The sequence below is a fragment of the Oncorhynchus clarkii genome, chromosome 18, assembly GCF_045791955.1.
Source record: "Oncorhynchus clarkii lewisi isolate Uvic-CL-2024 chromosome 18, UVic_Ocla_1.0, whole genome shotgun sequence".
In the NCBI taxonomy this organism is placed as follows: Eukaryota; Metazoa; Chordata; class Actinopteri; order Salmoniformes; family Salmonidae; genus Oncorhynchus; species Oncorhynchus clarkii.
The window spans coordinates 52,002,142-52,027,303 of NC_092164.1; the positions used below are offsets into that span (position 1 = coordinate 52,002,142).

The following is a 25,162-nucleotide window of genomic DNA, read 5'->3' on the forward strand; positions in this document are numbered from 1 at the left end:
GATGAGGATGTGGTGATTGACAGAGTCGAAAGCCTTGACCAGGTCAACGAATACGGCTGCACAGTATTGTTTCTTATCGATGGCGGTTAAGATATCGTTTAGGACCTTTGAGCATGGCTGAGGTGCACCCATGACCAGCTCTGAAACCAGATTGCAATGCGGAGAAGGTGCGGTGGGATTCGAAATGGTCGGTAATCTGTTTGTTGACTTGGCTTTCGAAGACCTTAGAAAGGCAGAGTAGGATAGATATAGGTCTGTAGCAGTTTGGGTCAAGAGTGTCCGCCCCTTTAAAGAGGGGGATGACCACAGCTGCTTTCCAATCTTTGGGAAACTCAGACGACAGGAAAGAGAGGTTGAACAGGCTAGTAATAGGGGTTGCAACAATTTCGGCAGATATATTTTAGAAAGAAAGGGTCCAGATTGTCTAGCCCGGTTGATTTGTAGGGGTCCAGATATTGCAGCTCTTTCAGAACATCAGCTGACTGGATTTGGGAGAAGGAGAAATGGGGAAGGCTTGGGCGAGTTGCTGTGCAGTCAACCGGGGTAGGGGTAGCCAGATGGAAAGCATGGCCAGCCGTAGAAAAATGCTTATTGAAATTCTCAATTATAGTGGATTTATCGGTGGTGACAGAGTTTCCTATCCTCAGTGCAGTGGGCAGATGGGAGGAGGCGTTCTTATTCTCCATGGACTTTACAGTGTCCCAGAACATTTTTTGTGTTGCAGGAAGCAAAGTTCTGCTTGAAAAAGCTAGCCTTGGCCTTTCTAACTGCCTGTGTATATTGGTTTCTGACTTCCCTGAAAAGTTTCATATCACGGGGTCTGTTCGATGCTAATGCAGAACGCTATAGGATGTTTTTGTGTTGGTTAAGGGCAGTCAGGTCCGGAGAGAACCAAGGGCTATATCTGTTCCTGGTTCTAAATTTCTTGAATGGGGCATGCTTATTTAAGATGGTGAGGAAGGCATTTAAAAAAAAAACAGGCATCCTCTACTGAAGGGGTGAGGTCAATATCCTATCAAGATACCCAGGCCAGGTTGATTAGAAAGGCCTGCTCGCTGAAGTGTTTCAGGGAGCGTTTGACAGGGATGAGTGGAGGTCGCTTGACCTCTGACCCATTACGGATGCAGGCAATAAGGCAGTGATCTCTGAGATCTTGGTTGAAAACAGCAGAGATGTATTTAGAGAGCAAGTTGTTTAGGATGATATCTATGAGGGTGCCCGTGTTTACGGCTTTGGGGTGGTACCTGGTAGGTTCATTGATAATTTGTGTGAGATTGAGGGCATCAAGCTTAGATTGTAGTAATCAAGTAGTAACCAAAAAAGTGTTAAACAAATCAAAATATATTTTATATTTGAGATTCTTCAAAGTAGCCTTTGCCTTGATAGCTTTGCACACTCTTGGCATTTTCTCAACCAGCTTCACCTGGAATGCTTTTCCAACGGTCTTGAAGGAGTTCCCACATATACTGAGCACTTGTTGGCTGCTTTTCCTTGACTGCAGTCCAACTCATCCCAAACCATCTCAACTGGGTTGAGGTCAGTGATTGTGGAGGCCAGGTCATCTGATGTAGCACTCCATCACTCTCTTGGACAAATAGCCCTTACACAGCCTGGAAGTATGTTGGGTCAGTGTCCTGTTGAAAAACAAATGATAGTCCCACTAAGCGCAAATCAGATGGGATGGTGTATCACTGCAGAATGCTGTGGTAGCCATGCTGGTTAAGTGTGCCTTGAATTCAGAATAAATCACAGACAGTGTCACCAGTAAAGTGCCCCCACACCATCACACCTCCTCCTCCATGCTTCACGGTGGGAACCACAAATGCGGAGATCATCCGTTCACCTACTCTGCATCTCACAAAGACACGGCAATCTAATGTCCATTGCTTGTGTTTCTTGGCCCAAGCAAGTCTCTTCTTCTTATTGCTGTCCTTTAGTTGTGGTTTCTTTGCAGCAATTCGATCATGAAGGCCTGATTCACACAGTCTCCTCTGGACAGTTGATGTTGCGATGTGTATGTTACTTACTTGAACTCTGTGAAGCATTTATTTGGACTGCAATTTCTGAGGCTGGTAAGTCTAATGAACTTATCCTCTGCAGCAGAGGTAACTCTGGGTCTTCCTTTCCTGTGGCGGTCCTCATGAGAGCCAGTTTCATCATAGCTTTTGATGGTTTTTGCAACTGCACTTGAAGAAACTTTCTAAGTTCTTGACATTTTCCAGATTGACTGACCTTCATGTCTTAAAGTAATGACGGACTGTCGTTTCTTTTTGCTTATTTAAGCTGTTCTTGCCATAATATGGACTTGGTCTTTTACCAAATAGGTCTATCTTCTGTATACAACCCCTACCTTGTCACAACACAACTGATTGGCTCAAAAGTATTAAGAAGGAAAGACATTTCACAAATTAACTTTCAACAAGGAACACCTGTTAATTGAAATGCATTCCAGGTGACTATCTCATGAAACTGGTTACGAGAATGCCAAGAGTGTGCAAAGCTGTCATCAAGGCAAAGGGTGGCTAATATAAAATATATTTGGATTTGTTTAACACTTTTTTGGTTACTACATGATTCCATATGTGTTATTTCATAGTTTTGATGTCTTCACTATTATTCTATGTAGAAAATAGTAAAAATAAAGAAAAACCCTTGAATGAGTAGGTGTGTCCAAACTTTTGACTGGTGCTCTACATATTACCTCAACTACCCCGACTGACCCGTACCCCTGCACATTGACTCTGTACCGGTACCCCGTGTATATAGCCTCGTTATTTTATAGTGTTACTTTATTTATTTTTACTTTAGTTTATTTACCCCTATACAGTGGGGCAAAAAAGTATTTAGTCAGCCACCAATTGTGCAAGTTCTTCCACTTAAAAAGATGAGAGGCCTGTAATTTTCATCATAGGTACACTTCAACTATGACAGACAAAATTAGAGAAAAAAAATCCAGAAAATCACATTGTAGGATTTTTTATTAATTTATTTGCAAATTATGGTGGAAAATAAGTATTTGGTCACCTACAAACAAGCAACATTTCTGGCTCTCACAGACCTGTAACTTCTTCTTTAAGAGGCTCCTCTGTCCTCCACTTGTTACCTGTATTAATGGCACCTGTTTGAACTTGTTATCAGTATAAAAGACACCTCTCCACAACCTCAAACAGTCACACTCCAAACTCCACTATGGCCAAGACCAAAGAGCTGTCAAAGGACACCAGAAACAAAATTGTAGACATGCACCAGGCTGGGAAGACTGAATCTGCAATAGGTACGCAGCTTGGTTTGAAGAAATCAACTGTGGGAGCAATTATTAGGAAATGGAAGACATACAAGACCACTGATAATCTCCCTTGATCTGGGGCTCCACGCAAGATCTCACCCCGTTGGGTCAAAATGATCACAAGAACGGTGAGCAAAAATCCCAGAACCACACGGGGGGACCTAGTGAATGACCTGCAGAGAGCTGGGACCAAAGTAACAAAGCCTACTATCAGTAACACACTACGCCGCCATGGACTCAAATCCTGCAGTGCCAGACGTGTCCCCCTGCTTAAGCAAGTACATGTCCAGGCCCGTCTGAAGTTTGCTAGAGAGCATTTGGATGATCCAGAAGAAGATTGGGAGAATGTCATATGGTCAGATGAAACCAAAATATAACTTTTTGGTAAAAACTAAACTCGTCGTGTTTGGAGGACAAAGAATGCTGAGTTGCATCCAAAGAACACCATACCTACTGTGAAGCTTAGGGGTGGAAACATCATGCTTTGGGGCTGTTTTTCTGCAAAGGGACCAGGACGACTGATCCGTGTAAAGGAAAGAATGAATGGGGCCATGTATCGTGAGATTTTGAGTGAAAACCTCCTTCCATCAGCAAGGGCATTGAAGATGAAACGTGGCTGGGTCTTTCAGCATGACAATGATCCCAAACACATCGCCCGGGCAACGAAGGAGTGGCTTCGTAAGAAGCATTTCAAGGTAATGGAGTGGCCTAGCCAGTCTCCAGATCTCAACCCCATAGAATATCTTTGGAGGGAGTTGAAAGTCTGTGTTGCCCAGCAACAGCCCCAAAACATCACTGCTCTAGAGGAGATCTGCATGGAGGAATGGGCCAAAATACCAGCAACAGTGTGTGAAAACCTTGTGAAGACTTACAGAAAACGTTTGACCTCTGTCATTGCCAACAAAGGGTATATAACAAAGTATTGAGATAAACTTTTGTTATTGACCAAATACTTATTTTCCACCATAATTTGCAAATAAATTCATTAAAAATCCTACAATGTGATTTTCTGGATTTTTTTTCTCATTTTGTCTGTCATAGTTGAAGTGTACCTATGATGAAAATTACAGGCCTCTCTCATCTTTTTAAGTGGGAGAACTTGCACAATTGGTGGCTGACTAAATACTTTTTTGCCCCACTGTATATAGCCTTGTTATTGTTATTTTATTGGTCAGTTTTTTTTACATGAGTTTATTTAGCAAATAATTTCTTTCTGCATTGTTGGTTAATGGCTTGTAAGTAAGCATTTAACGGTAAGGTCTAAACCTGTTATATTCGGCACATGTGACAAAGATTTTTTCGTTGTTGATTTGATTTGACATGAGAACAGGCCGTGGCTTGGGTGGCTGAGGTCAATGATGATCTTCTTGACCTGGTGTTGTTGGTGTCCTTCATGACGATGGAAGTGAGTGCTACAGGTCGGTAGTCATTCAGTTCACTTACTTTCCCTTTTTGGGCACAGGGATGACAGTGGACATCTTGAAGCAGGTGGGGCGACCTGAGCAACCTGAGCTGAAAATGTCCGAAAACACAACAGCTAGCACATGCTCCGAGGGTGGAACTATAAAGCTAGCTGGTCTGCACATGCTCTGAGGGTGGAACTATAAAGCTAGTTGGTCTGCACATTCTCTGAGGGTGGAACTATACAACTAGCTGGCCTGCCCATGTTCCGAGGGTGGAACTATACAGCTAGCTGGTCTGCACATGCTCTGAGGGTGGAACTATAAAGCTAGCTGGTCTGCACATGCTCTGAGGGTGGAACTATAAAGCTAGCTGGTCTGCACATGCTCTGACGGTGGAACTATACAGCTAGCTGGTCTGCACATGCTCTGAGGGTGGAACTATAAAGCTAGCTGGCAATTAGAGCAGGTGAGACATAAAAAGTGTATGGTTAGAAAGGTTAACTTCTCTATTACAGTAAAATAATGTCTCAATGTGCTTCAGTGTCCATATGACCCAGTCTGTTGGACCAAACCTCAAATGCAAATAACGAGTTGAAGGAGTGACCTCTCAGCTTTGCTGTTGTGAGTGGTGGAGGAGGGGCTTAGTGTGTGTGTGTGTGTGTGTGTGTGTGTGTAAACAGAGAGGAAGAGGCAAAGCGCGAGGTTTCACTCTCGCCATAATCAGTTAAAAATAAACCCAATGCGTTTCTATGAGTTTATTTTGGACCTAAGCTTGTCGCCTGCCTCACAGCCTTTGAGACAATGACTCCCATTGTTAGGGCGGAGACATGATCATCTCATCATTATATACAGATCTCTGGTGTAAATGGGAAGGTGCACACAGCACAGAAGGAGCAAAGGAGTCAAGACAAATTACAACATGAGAACCAGCGGACATAAACGACATACAGGCATTTGGAATATCATGCAAAAACATACATTTGATTTATTTTGAAACATCGCCCACTCTTCTCACTGAAGAGTGTGGTTTCAGAAGGAATGGTTTAAGTAATGGTGGATTATACAGGTCCAGCCCTGGCAATGCAGTTTCATGAAGGGCTGAGAATGCAGTTGGCCTGAGCAAGGCGCCGAATCACTGATCTACAAATCATCTTACATCCCTAATAGCCACTCATTATGTTATCAAGATTAGTGCATCTGTGCAGACTGAGCTTGCTGCACAACGTTAAACTCTGTCCATGGGAAACATGTGACAAAAAAAGTAATGGTTCCGCAGAGCAGTGGATAGAGCAGCCGAAAGGTTCCTATGAATAATTAACTAACCAGCTGTCTGACGTTTAGCAAGCTTTTCATAGAACACCACTTTAAATGACTAGACTATTTAGCTGGCTTCTACCTCTTTCCTTCTCTCCACCCCTCTCACCCCTCCTCTCTCCTTCCACCCTACCGTTCCCATTTTCCTCCCTCCTTCCAACTGCTTTCATTTTCTCCATGTTAACATCTCTCCTTCACTCCTCCAATTTCATACACACACACACACACACACACACACACACACACACACACACACACACACACACACACACACACACACACACACACACACACACACACACACACACACACACACACACACACACACACACACACACAACCCCCGGGCCACAGATCTAATCTTAGTAATCAGGTATTGCAGTGTTGTGCGTTAATCTCGCTTTAGGCTTGTTTCAGCTTGTTAAACATGTTTCTGTTTAAAAAAACACACACACATGCGCGTGCGCACACGCACGCACTCACACAGGCACGCATGCGCGAGTACACACACACTCCTCTCTTTCTTTTCTTTCAGCTCTCTTTTTGACTGGTGATCATTAGGGCCGAAGACTCATTTACCCAAGATGGTCTTTTGTCACCGTTTCCCAATAGGTCACGCTAGTTAGACAACACTGAAATATGCTACAATATATTCCTAGGAAAGAAAAGAAGAAAGAAAGAATGAAGAACAGTAGAAGTAGTGGTTATGTTGCAACATGTTAGGACATTCCTAAGAGCAGGGGAGGGATTGGTGCACACAAACAAACACACAAATTAAATTATTTGGTGTACATTTAAATAAGTGTAATGGACTGAGTACAGATCTTTGGGGGATCCCACAATCACCAAACTATCTGCTGTGTGTATGTGTGACCGGAAGTCCCCACAAGAATAGTAAACTAACCAAAATTTGACCAATTGGGGACATAAGGTAGAATTTGGGTTAGGGTTTGAATTAGGTTTAGGGGTTATGGTTAGAAGTCAGGGTTAGGTTTTGGGGTTAAGGTTAACTAGGATTTAACAAGACCGTGTTAAGGATAAACAAGACTGTGTGTGTGTGTGTACGTGATTACTCACCAGACACTCTGCTCTCCGGTGCTCCTCTCTGGTCATCCAGTCGTAGGTCACTCAGCAGGTGTTCTAGAATCTTCAGGGGTGTTCCAGACACCACCACATACCTAAACAGACACACACAGAGAAAAGTTACACATAAACAAGGACTCACGCACACACAAACACACACGATACACACATACCAACACACCTGTCAGAAGCACAGGAGGAAGAGCAGGAATTGTATTCCTCAGAGCTTCTATCTCTCCTTTCTCTCTCTTCCCTCTCCTCCTCTCCCTCCTCATCCTCCCCTTCCTCATCAATGTAAGGTAGACTACTCCAGTCATCTTCATCCTCATCATCAATGTAGAGCAGGTAAGGGACATTGAAGGTCGGGACAGAACTACTACAACAGTCATCTTCATCATCATCACTACCGTCTTCATCTTCCTCTGCCTCCACTAGTGTGACAGTTCTCAAGTCCATCTCAATTCCTCCAGAGGATTTGCTCTTCCTAGCGCAACATGCTCAGCCAGGGTGCTCTGTCCTGGGCTGAAGAGCCAGCCTGCTTCCCCCGCCTGCCTGGAGCTCCACAGATATAGAGGCTATGGTAGCTCTACCCCAAAAGGGGATGTACTGAGGCCTCCCCTCTCCCTGCCTAACACCAGAGACACACACACACCCTTTATAATGTGTAAACACACCCTCTAGGCAGCAAACAGTCTTGCTTTCTTTTGATTTGTTTCTCCCTTCAAGACAAGAAAATCATTCTCTCTCTGCTTGCAGCTAAAACACACACGTTCTCTGTCATAACACACACAAACCCACACACATCCTCTAGGAAGCAAACACACAATCTATCTTGTCAGGACAGATGCTTGTGTGCGTGCAGGCATGCAAAGGGTGTGACTTAAGAGAGGGAAAAGGAGGGAGAATGTAAAATATTTTTCTTGACATGGCTTTCAACGAACAGGTTTGTCTGGGACATACACAGCATACAGTTTGAAGTCTTTATAGATCATATATAACGTTTACATGATTCATTTGTATATTCCAGCAACGCCCACAAAGACAGAGAGATTGAAATTTAAAGATAAGGATACTGACCTCTTCTCTCCGTCCTCCTCTCTGGCCCCTCCCCCTGATGGCGAGGAAGCGGGGTTAGGTGATGTCACTGATGATGGCGAGGAAGCGGGGTTAGGTGATGTCACTGATGATGGCACTCTCTGTAGCACAAGGACGTCCCGACCCCTTTCCTTAAGACACACCCTCCCTACTGCCTCTCCCTGAGAGAGAGAGAGAGAGAGAGAGAGAGAGAGAGAGAAGAGTTGTACATTGGTATTGTATGCAGAAAATAGAGATAAACAGGAGGACAATGTGTGTTGTGTGGGAGTTTTATAACACAGAGTGGAAAATATATTGTAGGGTGTCCAATCAAAAACGTATCTTTTGACCAATGAGTGAAATAAGTTAATTATGTAGATAATCCTTTAAGAAAACCAATGGTCCTAACCTCATGTCTCTATCATAATCCGTTCAAAGGTTACAAGAGTTTTTACCCTTGTAGGATGGCCAGAATTAGGGTGACTAAATCAATGGAGGCCAGAGAAGAAAAAATAGGTCAAAACTCTGAAAAATTGCATCTCATCAGATAGACTGGATTCTGTGCAAGAATGAAAAGTACTGCTACCTGACAGGCTCACTTTCCTCTCAAACCCACAGGACAAAAAACAATATAGAGCTAAGATGTATATAGATTTTGAGACATGAATTGAAGTATTTTCATATTTCAGAGTACACTTGTCATATTAATGCAAAATTCCCATTGTTGTTAGAAGATTTCTCACAAAAAGAAGCATCTTTGTGAAAGGTCAACGGAGCACTGAGCATATAAAAGGTTTTTTATTTTCAAAGCCTTTTAGATTTCATTCAGCTCATGTCATGCAACCTGCGGAATCAACTGTGAAGACCACGACCACCCTATCTCTTGGGCAAGGACCCACCACATCTCCCATCAACTCCCTGTGAGCTGCAGATTAAAACAACGGTCTGATATCTGATACAGGGTTACCCCTCTAAACACACACCAACCACACACACACATGGCACACATAATGTACATCTACACACACAGTTAGAATCTGCTGCAGCAAAACCACATCCATTTAGTTTGAGAAAGTATGCTAGCAATGTAAGAGAAACCAGAGTTTGCACATTTGATGGCCTGAAAGTAAAGGAATTGTCTGAATGTTATATACTAGAGAGACATAATGTTATATACTAGGGAGACAGAATGTTATATACTAGAGACAGAATGTTATATACTAGAGAGACAGAATGTTATTTACTAGAGACAGAATGTTATATACTAGAGAGACAGAATGTTGTATAATAGGGAGACATAATGTTATATACTAGGGAGACAGAATGTTATATACTAGAGACAGAATGTTATATACTAGATAGACAGAATGTTATATACTAGATAGACAGAATGTTATATACTAAAGACAGAATGTTATATACTAGATAGACAGGATGTTATATACTAGAGACAGAATGTTATATACTAGATAGACAGAATGTTATATACTAGATAGACAGAATGTTATATACTAGGGAGACAGAATGTTGTATAATAGAGACAGGATGTTATATACTAGATAGACAGAATGTTATATACTAGAGACAGAATGTTATATACTAGAGACAGAATGTTATATACTAGAGACAGAATGTTATATACTAGATAGACATAATGTTATATACTAGAGACAGAATGTTATATACTAGATAGACAGAATGTTATATACTAGAGACAGAATGTTATATACTAGATAGACAGAATGTTATATACTAGGGAGACAGAATGTTATATACTAGATAGACAGAATGTTATATACTAGAGACAGAATGTTATATACTAGAGACAGAATGTTATATACTAGGGAGACAGAATGTTGTATAATAGAGACAGGATGTTATATACTAGATAGACAGAATGTTATATACTAGAGACAGATTGTTATATACTAGGGAGACAGAATGTTGTATAATAGAGACAGGATGTTATATACTAGAGACAGAATGTTATATACTAGATAGACAGAATGTTATATACTAGAGACAGAATGTTATATACTAGGGAGACAGAATGTTGTATAATAGAGACAGGATGTTATATACTAGAGAGACAGAATGTTGTATAATAGAGACAGGATGTTATATACTAGAGACAGAATGTTATATACTAGGGAGACAGAATGTTATATACTAGAGAGACAGAATGTTATATACTAGAGAGACATAATGTTATATACTAGAGACAGAATGTTATATACTAGAGACAGAATGTTATATACTAGAGAGACATAATGTTGTATACTAGAGAGACAGAATGTTATATACTAGATAGACAGAATGTTATATACTAGAGAGACATATTGTTATATAATAGAGACAGAATGTTATATACTAGAGACAGAATGTTATATACTAGAGAGACAGAATGTTATATACTAGAGAGACAGAATGTTATATACTAGAGACAGAATGTTATATACTAGATAGACAGCATGTTATATACTAGAGAGACATAATGTTATATACTAGAGAGACATAATGTTGTATACTAGGGAGACAGAATGTTATATACTAGATAGACATAATGTTGTATACTAGGGAGACAGAATGTTATATACTAGAGACAGAATGTTATATACTAGAGACAGAATGTTGTATAATAGAGACAGAATGTTACATACTAGGGAGACAGAATGTTATTTACTAGAGAGACATAATGTTGTATACTAGAGAGACAGAATGTTATATACTAGAGACAGAATGTTATATACTAGATAGACAGAATGTTATATACTAGAGAGACATAATGTTATATACTAGAGAGACAGAATGTTATATACTAGGGAGACAGAATGTTATATACTAGAGACAGAATGTTATATACTAGGGACAGAATGTTATATACTAGAGAGACAGAATGTTATATACTAGAGACAGAATGTTATATACTAGAGACAGAATGTTATATACTAGATAGACAGAATGTTATATACTAGGGAGACAGAATGTTATATATTAGATAGACAGAATGTTATATACTAGAGACAGAATGTTATATACTAGAGACAGAATGTTATATACTAGAGACAGAATGTTATATACTAGGGAGACAGAATGTTGTATAATAGAGACAGGATGTTATATACTAGATAGACAGAATGTTATATACTAGAGACAGATTGTTATATACTAGGGAGACAGAATGTTGTATAATAGAGACAGGATGTTATATACTAGAGACAGAATGTTATATACTAGATAAACAGAATGTTATATACTAGAGACAGAATGTTATATACTAGGGAGACAGAATGTTGTATAATAGAGACAGGATGTTATATACTAGAGAGACAGAATGTTGTATAATAGAGACAGGATGTTATATACTAGAGACAGAATGTTATATACTAGGGAGACAGAATGTTATATACTAGAGAGACAGAATGTTGTATACTAGAGAGACAAAATGTTATATACTAGAGACAGAATGTTATATACTAGAGACAGAATGTTATATACTAGAGAGACATAATGTTGTATACTAGAGAGACAGAATGCTATATACTAGAGACAGAATGTTATATACTAGATAGACAGAATGTTATATACTAGAGAGACATAATGTTATATACTAGAGAGACATAATGTTGTATACTAGGGAGACAGAATGTTATATACTAGATAGACATAATGTTGTATACTAGGGAGACAGAATGTTAAATACTAGAGAAACATAATGTTATATACTAGATAGACAGAATGTTATATACTAGAGACAGAATGTTATATACTAGAGACAGAATGTTGTATAATAGAGACAGAATGTTACATACTAGGGAGACAGAATGTTATATACTAGAGACAGAATGTTATATACTAGATAGACAGAATGTTATATACTAGAGACAGAATGTTATATACTAGGGAGACAGAATGTTGTATAATAGAGACAGGATGTTATATACTAGATAGACAGAATGTTATATACTAGAGACAGATTGTTATATACTAGGGAGACAGAATGTTGTATAATAGAGACAGGATGTTATATACTAGAGACAGAATGTTATATACTAGATAAACAGAATGTTATATACTAGAGACAGAATGTTATATACTAGGGAGACAGAATGTTGTATAATAGAGACAGGATGTTATATACTAGAGAGACAGAATGTTGTATAATAGAGACAGGATGTTATATACTAGAGACAGAATGTTATATACTAGAGAGACATAATGTTGTATACTAGAGAGACAGAATGCTATATACTAGAGACAGAATGTTATATACTAGAGAGACATAATGTTGTATACTAGGGAGACAGAATGTTATATACTAGATAGACATAATGTTGTATACTAGGGAGACAGAATGTTAAATACTAGAGAAACATAATGTTATATACTAGATAGACAGAATGTTATATACTAGAGACAGAATGTTATATACTAGAGACAGAATGTTACATACTAGGGAGACAGAATGTTATATACTAGAGAGACATAATGTTATATACTAGAGAGACAGAATGTTATATACTAGAGAGACAGAATGTTATATACTAGAGACAGAATGTTATATACTAGAGACAGAATGTTATATACTAGAGACAGAATGTTATATACTAGAGAGACAGAATGTTATATACTAGAGACAGAATGTTATATACTAGATAGACAGAATGTTATATACTAGAGAGACATAATGTTATATACTAGAGAGACATAATTTTGTATACTAGGGAGACAGAATGTTATATACTAGATAGACATAATGTTGTATACTAGGGAGACAGAATGTTAAATACTAGAGAGACATAATGTTATATACTAGATAGACAGAATGTTATATACTAGAGACAGAATGTTATATACTAGAGACAGAATGTTATATACTAGATAGACAGAATGTTATATACTAGAGAGACAGAATGTTATATACTAGAGACAGAATGTTATATACTAGAGACAGAATGTTATATACTAGAGACAGAATATTATATACTAGATAGACAGAATGTTATATACTAGAGACAGAATGTTATATACCAGAGACAGAATGTTATATACTAGAGACAGAATGTTGTATAATAGGGAGACATAATGTTATATACTAGAGACCAAATGTTATATACTAGAGACAGAATGTTATATACTAGATAGACAGAATGTTATATACTAGAGACAGAATGTTATATACTAGAGACAGAATGTTATATACTAGAGACAGAATGTTATATACTAGAGACAGAATGTTATATACTAGAGACAGAATGTTATACACTAGAGACAGAATGTTATATACTAGAGACAGAATGTTATATACTAGAGACAGAATGTTATATACTAGAGACAGAATGTTATATACTAGAGAGACATCATGTTATATACTAGAGACAGAATGTTATATACTAGAGACAGAATGTTATATACTAGAGACAGAATGTTATATACTAGATAGACAGAATGTTATATATTAGAGACAGAATGTTATATACTAGAGACAGAATGTTATATACTAGAGACAGAATGTTATATACTAGAGACAGAATGTTATATACTAGAGAGACATAATGTTATATACTAGAGAGACAGAATGTTATATACTAGGGAGACAGAATGTTATATACTAGAGACAGAATGTTATATACTAGGGACAGAATGTTATATACTAGAGAGACAGAATGTTATATACTAGAGACAGAATGTTATATACTAGAGACAGAATGTTATATACTAGATAGACAGAATGTTATATACTAGGGAGACAGAATGTTATATACTAGATAGACAGAATGTTATATACTAGAGACAGAATGTTATATACTAGAGACAGAATGTTATATACTAGAGACAGAATGTTATATACTAGGGAGACAGAATGTTGTATAATAGAGACAGGATGTTATATACTAGAGACAGATTGTTATATACTAGGGAGACAGAATGTTGTATAATAGAGACAGGATGTTATATACTAGAGACAGATTGTTATATACTAGGGAGACAGAATGTTGTATAATAGAGACAGGATGTTATATACTAGAGACAGAATGTTATATACTAGATAAACAGAATGTTATATACTAGAGACAGAATGTTATATACTAGGGAGACAGAATGTTGTATAATAGAGACAGGATGTTATATACTAGAGAGACAGAATGTTGTATAATAGAGACAGGATGTTATATACTAGAGACAGAATGTTATATACTAGAGAGACATAATGTTGTATACTAGAGAGACAGAATGCTATATACTAGAGACAGAATGTTATATACTAGAGAGACATAATGTTGTATACTAGGGAGACAGAATGTTATATACTAGATAGACATAATGTTGTATACTAGGGAGACAGAATGTTAAATACTAGAGAAACATAATGTTATATACTAGATAGACAGAATGTTATATACTAGAGACAGAATGTTATATACTAGAGACAGAATGTTACATACTAGGGAGACAGAATGTTATATACTAGAGAGACATAATGTTATATACTAGAGAGACAGAATGTTATATACTAGAGAGACAGAATGTTATATACTAGAGACAGAATGTTATATACTAGAGACAGAATGTTATATACTAGAGACAGAATGTTATATACTAGAGAGACAGAATGTTATATACTAGAGACAGAATGTTATATACTAGATAGACAGAATGTTATATACTAGAGAGACATAATGTTATATACTAGAGAGACATAATGTTGTATACTAGGGAGACAGAATGTTATATACTAGATAGACATAATGTTGTATACTAGGGAGACAGAATGTTAAATACTAGAGAGACATAATGTTATATACTAGATAGACAGAATGTTATATACTAGAGACAGAATGTTATATACTAGAGACAGAATGTTATATACTAGATAGACAGAATGTTATATACTAGAGAGACAGAATGTTATATACTAGAGACAGAATGTTATATACTAGAGACAGAATGTTATATACTAGAGACAGAATATTATATACTAGATAGACAGAATGTTATATACTAGAGACAGAATGTTATATACCAGAGACAGAATGTTATATACTAGAGACAGAATGTTGTATAATAGGGAGACATAATGTTATATACTAGAGACCAAATGTTATATACTAGAGACAGAATGTTATATACTAGATAGACAGAATGTTATATACTAGAGACAGAATGTTATATACTAGAGACAGAATGTTATATACTAGAGACAGAATGTTATATACTAGAGACAGAATGTTATATACTAGAGACAGAATGTTATACACTAGAGACAGAATGTTATATACTAGAGACAGAATGTTATATACTAGAGACAGAATGTTATATACTAGAGACAGAATGTTATATACTAGAGAGACATCATGTTATATACTAGAGACAGAATGTTATATACTAGAGACAGAATGTTATATACTAGAGACAGAATGTTATATACTAGATAGACAGAATGTTATATATTAGAGACAGAATGTTATATACTAGAGACAGAATGTTATATACTAGAGACAGAATGTTATATACTAGAGACAGAATGTTATATACTAGAGAGACATAATGTTATATACTAGAGAGACAGAATGTTATATACTAGGGAGACAGAATGTTATATACTAGAGACAGAATGTTATATACTAGGGACAGAATGTTATATACTAGAGAGACAGAATGTTATATACTAGAGACAGAATGTTATATACTAGAGACAGAATGTTATATACTAGATAGACAGAATGTTATATACTAGGGAGACAGAATGTTATATACTAGATAGACAGAATGTTATATACTAGAGACAGAATGTTATATACTAGAGACAGAATGTTATATACTAGAGACAGAATGTTATATACTAGGGAGACAGAATGTTGTATAATAGAGACAGGATGTTATATACTAGAGACAGATTGTTATATACTAGGGAGACAGAATGTTGTATAATAGAGACAGGATGTTATATACTAGAGACAGATTGTTATATACTAGGGAGACAGAATGTTGTATAATAGAGACAGGATGTTATATACTAGAGACAGAATGTTATATAGTAGATAAACAGAATGTTATATACTAGAGACAGAATGTTATATACTAGGGAGACAGAATGTTGTATAATAGAGACAGGATGTTATATACTAGAGAGACAGAATGTTGTATAATAGAGACAGGATGTTATATACTAGAGACAGAATGTTATATACTAGGGAGACAGAATGTTATATACTAGAGAGACAGAATGTTATATACTAGAGAGACAAAATGTTATATACTAGAGACAGAATGTTATATACTAGGGAGACAGAATGTTGTATAATAGAGACAGGATGTTATATACTAGAGACAGATTGTTATATACTAGGGAGACAGAATGTTGTATAATAGAGACAGGATGTTATATACTAGAGACAGATTGTTATATACTAGGGAGACAGAATGTTGTATAATAGAGACAGGATGTTATATACTAGAGACAGAATGTTATATAGTAGATAAACAGAATGTTATATACTAGAGACAGAATGTTATATACTAGGGAGACAGAATGTTGTATAATAGAGACAGGATGTTATATACTAGAGAGACAGAATGTTGTATAATAGAGACAGGATGTTATATACTAGAGACAGAATGTTATATACTAGGGAGACAGAATGTTATATACTAGAGAGACAGAATGTTATATACTAGAGAGACAAAATGTTATATACTAGAGACAGAATGTTATATACTAGAGACAGAATGTTATATACTAGAGAGACATAATGTTGTATAATAGAGAGACAGAATGCTATATACTAGAGACAGAATGTTATATACTAGATAGACAGAATGTTTTATACTAGAGAGACATAATGTTATATACTAGAGAGAAATAATGTTGTATACTAGGGAGACAGAATGTTATATACTAGATAGACATAATGTTGTATACTAGGGAGACAGAATGTTAAATACTAGAGAAACATAATGTTATATACTAGATAGACAGAATGTTATATACTAGAGACAGAATGTTATATACTAGAGACAGAATGTTGTATAATAGAGACAGAATGTTACATACTAGGGAGACAGAATGTTATATACTAGAGACATAATGTTATATACTAGAGAGACATAATGTTATATACTAGAGACAGAATGTTATATACTAGAGAGACATCATGTTATATACTAGAGACAGAATGTTATATACTAGAGACAGAATGTTATATACTAGATAGACAGAATGTTATATACTAGGGAGACAGAATGTTATATACTAGATAGACAGAATGTTATATACTAGAGACAGAATGTTATATACTAGAGACAGAATGTTATATACTAGAGACAGAATGTTATATACTAGGGAGACAGAATGTTGTATAATAGAGACAGGATGTTATATACTAGATAGACAGAATGTTATATACTAGAGACAGATTGTTATATACTAGGGAGACAGAATGTTGTATAATAGAGACAGGATGTTATATACTAGAGACAGAATGTTATATACTAGATAAACAGAATGTTATATACTAGAGACAGAATGTTATATACTAGGGAGACAGAATGTTGTATAATAGAGACAGGATGTTATATACTAGAGAGACAGAATGTTGTATAATAGAGACAGGATGTTATATACTAGAGACAGAATGTTATATACTAGGGAGACAGAATGTTATATACTAGAGAGACAGAATGTTATATACTAGAGACAAAATGTTATATACTAGAGACAGAATGTTATATACTTGAGACAGAATGTTATATACTAGAGAGACATAATGTTGTATACTAGAGAGACAGAATGCTATATACTAGAGACAGAATGTTATATACTAGATAGACAGAATGTTATATACTAGAGAGACATAATGTTATATACTAGAGAGACATAATGTTGTATACTAGGGAGACAGAATGTTATATACTAGATAGACATAATGTTGTATACTAGGGAGACAGAATGTTAAATACTAGAGAAACATAATGTTATATACTAGATAGACAGAATGTTATATACTAGAGACAGAATGTTATATACTAGAGACAGAATGTTGTATAATAGAGACAGAATGTTACATACTAGGGAGACAGAATGTTATATACTAGAGACATAATGTTATATACTAGAGAGACAGAATGTTATATACTAGAGAGACATAATGTTATATACTAGAGACAGAATGTTATATACTAGAGACAGAATGTTATATACTAGAGACAGAATGTTATATACTAGAGAGACAGAATGTTATATACTAGAGACAGAATGTTATATACTAGATAGACAGAATGTTATATACTAGAGAGACATAATGTTATATACTAGAGAGACATAATGTTGTATACTAGGGAGACAGAATGTATATACTAGATAGACATAATGTTGTATACTAGAGACATAATGTTATATACTAGAGAGACATAATGTTGTATACAAGGGAGACAGAATGTTATATACTAGAGACAGAATGTTATATACTAGAGACAGAATGTTATATACTAGGGAGACAGAATGTTATATACTAGATAGACAGAATGTTATATACTAGATAGACAGAATGTTATATACTAGAGACAGAATGTTATATACTAGATAGACAGAATGTTATATACTAGAGACAGAATGTTATATACTAGGGAGACAGAATGTTGTATAATAGAGACAGGATGTTATATACTAGATAGACAGAATGTTATATACTAGAGACAGATTGTTATATACTAGGGAGACAGAATGTTATATACTAGATAGACAGAATGTTATATACTAGATAGACAGAATGTTATATACTAGAGACAGAATGTTATATACTAGATAGACAGAATGTTATATACTAGAGACAGAATGTTATATACTAGGGAGACAGAATGTTGTATAATAGAGACAGGATGTTATATACTAGATAGACAGAATGTTATATACTAGAGACAGATTGTTATATACTAGGGAGACAGAATGTTGTATAATAGAGACAGGATGTTATATACTAGAGACAGAATGTTATATACTAGATAAACAGAATGTTATATACTAGAGACAGAATGTTATATACTAGAGAGACATAATGTTGTATACTAGAGAGACAGAATGCTATATACTAGAGACAGAATGTTATATACTAGATAGACATAATGTTATATACTAGAGAGACATAATGTTATATACTAGAGAGACATAATGTTGTATACTAGGGAGACAGAATGTTATATACTAGATAGACATAATGTTGTATACTAGGGAGACAGAATGTTAAATACTAGAGAAGCATAATGTTATATACTAGATAGACAGAATGTTATATACTAGAGACAGAATGTTATATACTAGAGACAGAATGTTACATACTAGGGAGACAGAATGTTATATACTAGAGAGACATAATGTTATATACTAGAGAGACAGAATGTTATATACTAGAGAGACAGAATGTTATATACTAGAGACAGAATGTTATATACTAGAGACAGAATGTTATATACTAGAGACAGAATGTTATATACTAGAGAGACAGAATGTTATATACTAGAGACAGAATGTTATATACTAGATAGACAGAATGTTATATACTAGAGAGACATAATGTTATATACTAGAGAGACATAATGTTGTATACTAGGGAGACAGAATGTTGTATACAAGGGAGACAGAATGTTATATACTAGAGACAGAATGTTATATACTAGAGACAGAATGTTATATACTAGGGAGACAGAATGTTATATACTAGATAGACAGAATGTTATATACTAGATAGACAGAATGTTATATACTAGATAGACAGAATGTTATATACTAGAGACAGAATGTTATATACTAGGGAGACAGAATGTTGTATAATAGAGACAGGATGTTATATACTAGATAGACAGAATGTTATATACTAGAGACAGATTGTTATATACTAGGGAGACAGAATGTTATATACTAGATAGACAGAATGTTATATACTAGATAGACAGAATGTTATATACTAGAGACAGAATGTTATATACTAGATAGACAGAATGTTATATACTAGAGACAGAATGTTATATACTAGGGAGACAGAATGTTGTATAATAGAGACAGGATGTTATATACTAGATAGACAGAATGTTATATACTAGAGACAGATTGTTATATACTAGGGAGACAGAATGTTGTATAATAGAGACAGGATGTTATATACTAGAGACAGAATGTTATATACTAGATAAACAGAATGTTATATACTAGAGACAGAATGTTATATACTAGAGAGACATAATGTTGTATACTAGAGAGACAGAATGCTATATACTAGAGACAGAATGTTATATACTAGATAGACATAATGTTATATACTAGAGAGACATAATGTTATATACTAGAGAGACATAATGTTGTATACTAGGGAGACAGAATGTTATATACTAGATAGACATAATGTTGTATACTAGGGAGACAGAATGTTAAATACTAGAGAAACATAATGTTATATACTAGATAGACAGAATGTTATATACTAGAGACAGAATGTTATATACTAGAGACAGAATGTTACATACTAGGGAGACAGAATGTTATATACTAGAGAGACATAATGTTATATACTAGAGAGACAGAATGTTATATACTAGAGAGACAGAATGTTATATACTAGAGACAGAATGTTATATACTAGAGACAGAATGTTATATACTAGAGACAGAATGTTATATACTAGAGAGACAGAATGTTATATACTAGAGACAGAATGTTATATACTAGATAGACAGAATGTTATATACTAGAGAGACATAATGTTATATACTAGAGAGACATAATGTTGTATACTAGGGAGACAGAATGTTATATACTAGATAGACATAATGTTGTATACTAGGGAGACAGAATGTTAAATACTAGAGAGACATAATGTTATATACTAGAGAGACAGAATGTTATATACTAGAGAGACAAAATGTTATATACTAGAGACAGAATGTTATATACTAGGGAGACAGAATGTTGTATAATAGAGACAGGATGTTATATACTAGAGACAGATTGTTATATACTAGGGAGACAGAATGTTGTATAATAGAGACAGGATGTTATATACTAGAGACAGATTGTTATATACTAGGGAGACAGAATGTTGTATAATAGAGACAGGATGTTATATACTAGAGACAGAATGTTATATAGTAGATAAACAGAATGTTATATACTAGAGACAGAATGTTATATACTAGGGAGACAGAATGTTGTATAATAGAGACAGGATGTTATATACTAGAGAGACAGAATGTTGTATAATAGAGACAGGATGTTATATACTAGAGACAGAATGTTATATACTAGGGAGACAGAATGTTATATACTAGAGAGACAGAATGTTATATACTAGAGAGACAAAATGTTATATACTAGAGACAGAATGTTATATACTAGAGACAGAATGTTATATACTAGAGAGACATAATGTTGTATACTAGAGAGACAGAATGCTATATACTAGAGACAGAATGTTATATACTAGATAGACAGAATGTTTTATACTAGAGAGACATAATGTTATATACTAGAGAGAAATAATGTTGTATACTAGGGAGACAGAATGTTATATACTAGATAGACATAATGTTGTATACTAGGGAGACAGAATGTTAAATACTAGAGAAACATAATGTTATATACTAGATAGACAGAATGTTATATACTAGAGACAGAATGTTATATACTAGAGACAGAATGTTGTATAATAGAGACAGAATGTTACATACTAGGGAGACAGAATGTTATATACTAGAGACATAATGTTATATACTAGAGAGACATAATGTTATATACTAGAGACAGAATGTTATATACTAGAGAGACATCATGTTATATACTAGAGACAGAATGTTATATACTAGAGACAGAATGTTATATACTAGATAGACAGAATGTTATATACTAGGGAGACAGAATGTTATATACTAGATAGACAGAATGTTATATACTAGAGACAGAATGTTATATACTAGAGACAGAATGTTATATACTAGAGACAGAATGTTATATACTAGGGAGACAGAATGTTGTATAATAGAGACAGGATGTTATATACTAGATAGACAGAATGTTATATACTAGAGACAGATTGTTATATACTAGGGAGACAGAATGTTGTATAATAGAGACAGGATGTTATATACTAGAGACAGAATGTTATATACTAGATAAACAGAATGTTATATACTAGAGACAGAATGTTATATACTAGGGAGACAGAATGTTGTATAATAGAGACAGGATGTTATATACTAGAGAGACAGAATGTTGTATAATAGAGACAGGATGTTATATACTAGAGACAGAATGTTATATACTAGGGAGACAGAATGTTATATACTAGAGAGACAGAATGTTATATACTAGAGACAAAATGTTATATACTAGAGACAGAATGTTATATACTTGAGACAGAATGTTATATACTAGAGAGACATAATGTTGTATACTAGAGAGACAGAATGCTATATACTAGAGACAGAATGTTATATACTAGATAGACAGAATGTTATATACTAGAGAGACATAATGTTATATACTAGAGAGACATAATGTTGTATACTAGGGAGACAGAATGTTATATACTAGATAGACATAATGTTGTATACTAGGGAGACAGAATGTTAAATACTAGAGAAACATAATGTTATATACTAGATAGACAGAATGTTATATACTAGAGACAGAATGTTATATACTAGAGACAGAATGTTGTATAATAGAGACAGAATGTTACATACTAGGGAGACAGAATGTTATATACTAGAGACATAATGTTATATACTAGAGAGACAGAATGTTATATACTAGAGAGACATAATGTTATATACTAGAGACAGAATGTTATATACTAGAGACAGAATGTTATATACTAGAGACAGAATGTTATATACTAGAGAGACAGAATGTTATATACTAGAGACAGAATGTTATATACTAGATAGACAGAATGTTATATACTAGAGAGACATAATGTTATATACTAGAGAGACATAATGTTGTATACTAGGGAGACAGAATGTATATACTAGATAGACATAATGTTGTATACTAGAGACATAATGTTATATACTAGAGAGACATAATGTTGTATACAAGGGAGACAGAATGTTATATACTAGAGACAGAATGTTATATACTAGAGACAGAATGTTATATACTAGGGAGACAGAATGTTATATACTAGATAGACAGAATGTTATATACTAGATAGACAGAATGTTATATACTAGAGACAGAATGTTATATACTAGATAGACAGAATGTTATATACTAGAGACAGAATGTTATATACTAGGGAGACAGAATGTTGTATAATAGAGACAGGATGTTATATACTAGATAGACAGAATGTTATATACTAGAGACAGATTGTTATATACTAGGGAGACAGAATGTTATATACTAGATAGACAGAATGTTATATACTAGATAGACAGAATGTTATATACTAGAGACAGAATGTTATATACTAGATAGACAGAATGTTATATACTAGAGACAGAATGTTATATACTAGGGAGACAGAATGTTGTATAATAGAGACAGGATGTTATATACTAGATAGACAGAATGTTATATACTAGAGACAGATTGTTATATACTAGGGAGACAGAATGTTGTATAATAGAGACAGGATGTTATATACTAGAGACAGAATGTTATATACTAGATAAACAGAATGTTATATACTAGAGACAGAATGTTATATACTAGAGAGACATAATGTTGTATACTAGAGAGACAGAATGCTATATACTAGAGACAGAATGTTATATACTAGATAGACATAATGTTATATACTAGAGAGACATAATGTTATATACTAGAGAGACATAATGTTGTATACTAGGGAGACAGAATGTTATATACTAGATAGACATAATGTTGTATACTAGGGAGACAGAATGTTAAATACTAGAGAAACATAATGTTATATACTAGATAGACAGAATGTTATATACTAGAGACAGAATGTTATATACTAGAGACAGAATGTTACATACTAGGGAGACAGAATGTTATATACTAGAGAGACATAATGTTATATACTAGAGAGACAGAATGTTATATACTAGAGAGACAGAATGTTATATACTAGAGACAGAATGTTATATACTAGAGACAGAATGTTATATACTAGAGACAGAATGTTATATACTAGAGAGACAGAATGTTATATACTAGAGACAGAATGTTATATACTAGATAGACAGAATGTTATATACTAGAGAGACATAATGTTATATACTAGAGAGACATAATGTTGTATACTAGGGAGACAGAATGTTGTATACAAGGGAGACAGAATGTTATATACTAGAGACAGAATGTTATATACTAGAGACAGAATGTTATATACTAGGGAGACAGAATGTTATATACTAGATAGACAGAATGTTATATACTAGATAGACAGAATGTTATATACTAGATAGACAGAATGTTATATACTAGAGACAGAATGTTATATACTAGGGAGACAGAATGTTGTATAATAGAGACAGGATGTTATATACTAGATAGACAGAATGTTATATACTAGAGACAGATTGTTATATACTAGGGAGACAGAATGTTATATACTAGATAGACAGAATGTTATATACTAGATAGACAGAATGTTATATACTAGAGACAGAATGTTATATACTAGATAGACAGAATGTTATATACTAGAGACAGAATGTTATATACTAGGGAGACAGAATGTTGTATAATAGAGACAGGATGTTATATACTAGATAGACAGAATGTTATATACTAGAGACAGATTGTTATATACTAGGGAGACAGAATGTTGTATAATAGAGACAGGATGTTATATACTAGAGACAGAATGTTATATACTAGATAAACAGAATGTTATATACTAGAGACAGAATGTTATATACTAGAGAGACATAATGTTGTATACTAGAGAGACAGAATGCTATATACTAGAGACAGAATGTTATATACTAGATAGACATAATGTTATATACTAGAGAGACATAATGTTATATACTAGAG

General features: G+C 34.6%; 1 protein-coding gene across 2 annotated transcripts in view; it reads right to left on the bottom strand.

Annotated features, from left to right (window-relative positions):
* LOC139373672 (Rap guanine nucleotide exchange factor (GEF) 5a) overlaps positions 1 to 25,162 on the bottom strand; it is a 73,598-nt gene that overhangs the window by 16,273 nt on the left and 32,163 nt on the right. For both annotated transcript variants that reach the window (XM_071114506.1, XM_071114507.1), the window contains exons 10-11: positions 8,164 to 8,342; positions 7,081 to 7,181 (exon numbers count right to left, since the gene is read on the bottom strand). In XM_071114506.1, the coding sequence (XP_070970607.1) occupies positions 7,081 to 7,181; positions 8,164 to 8,342 (280 nt within the window). The remainder of the gene's footprint in view (positions 1 to 7,080; positions 7,182 to 8,163; positions 8,343 to 25,162) is intronic.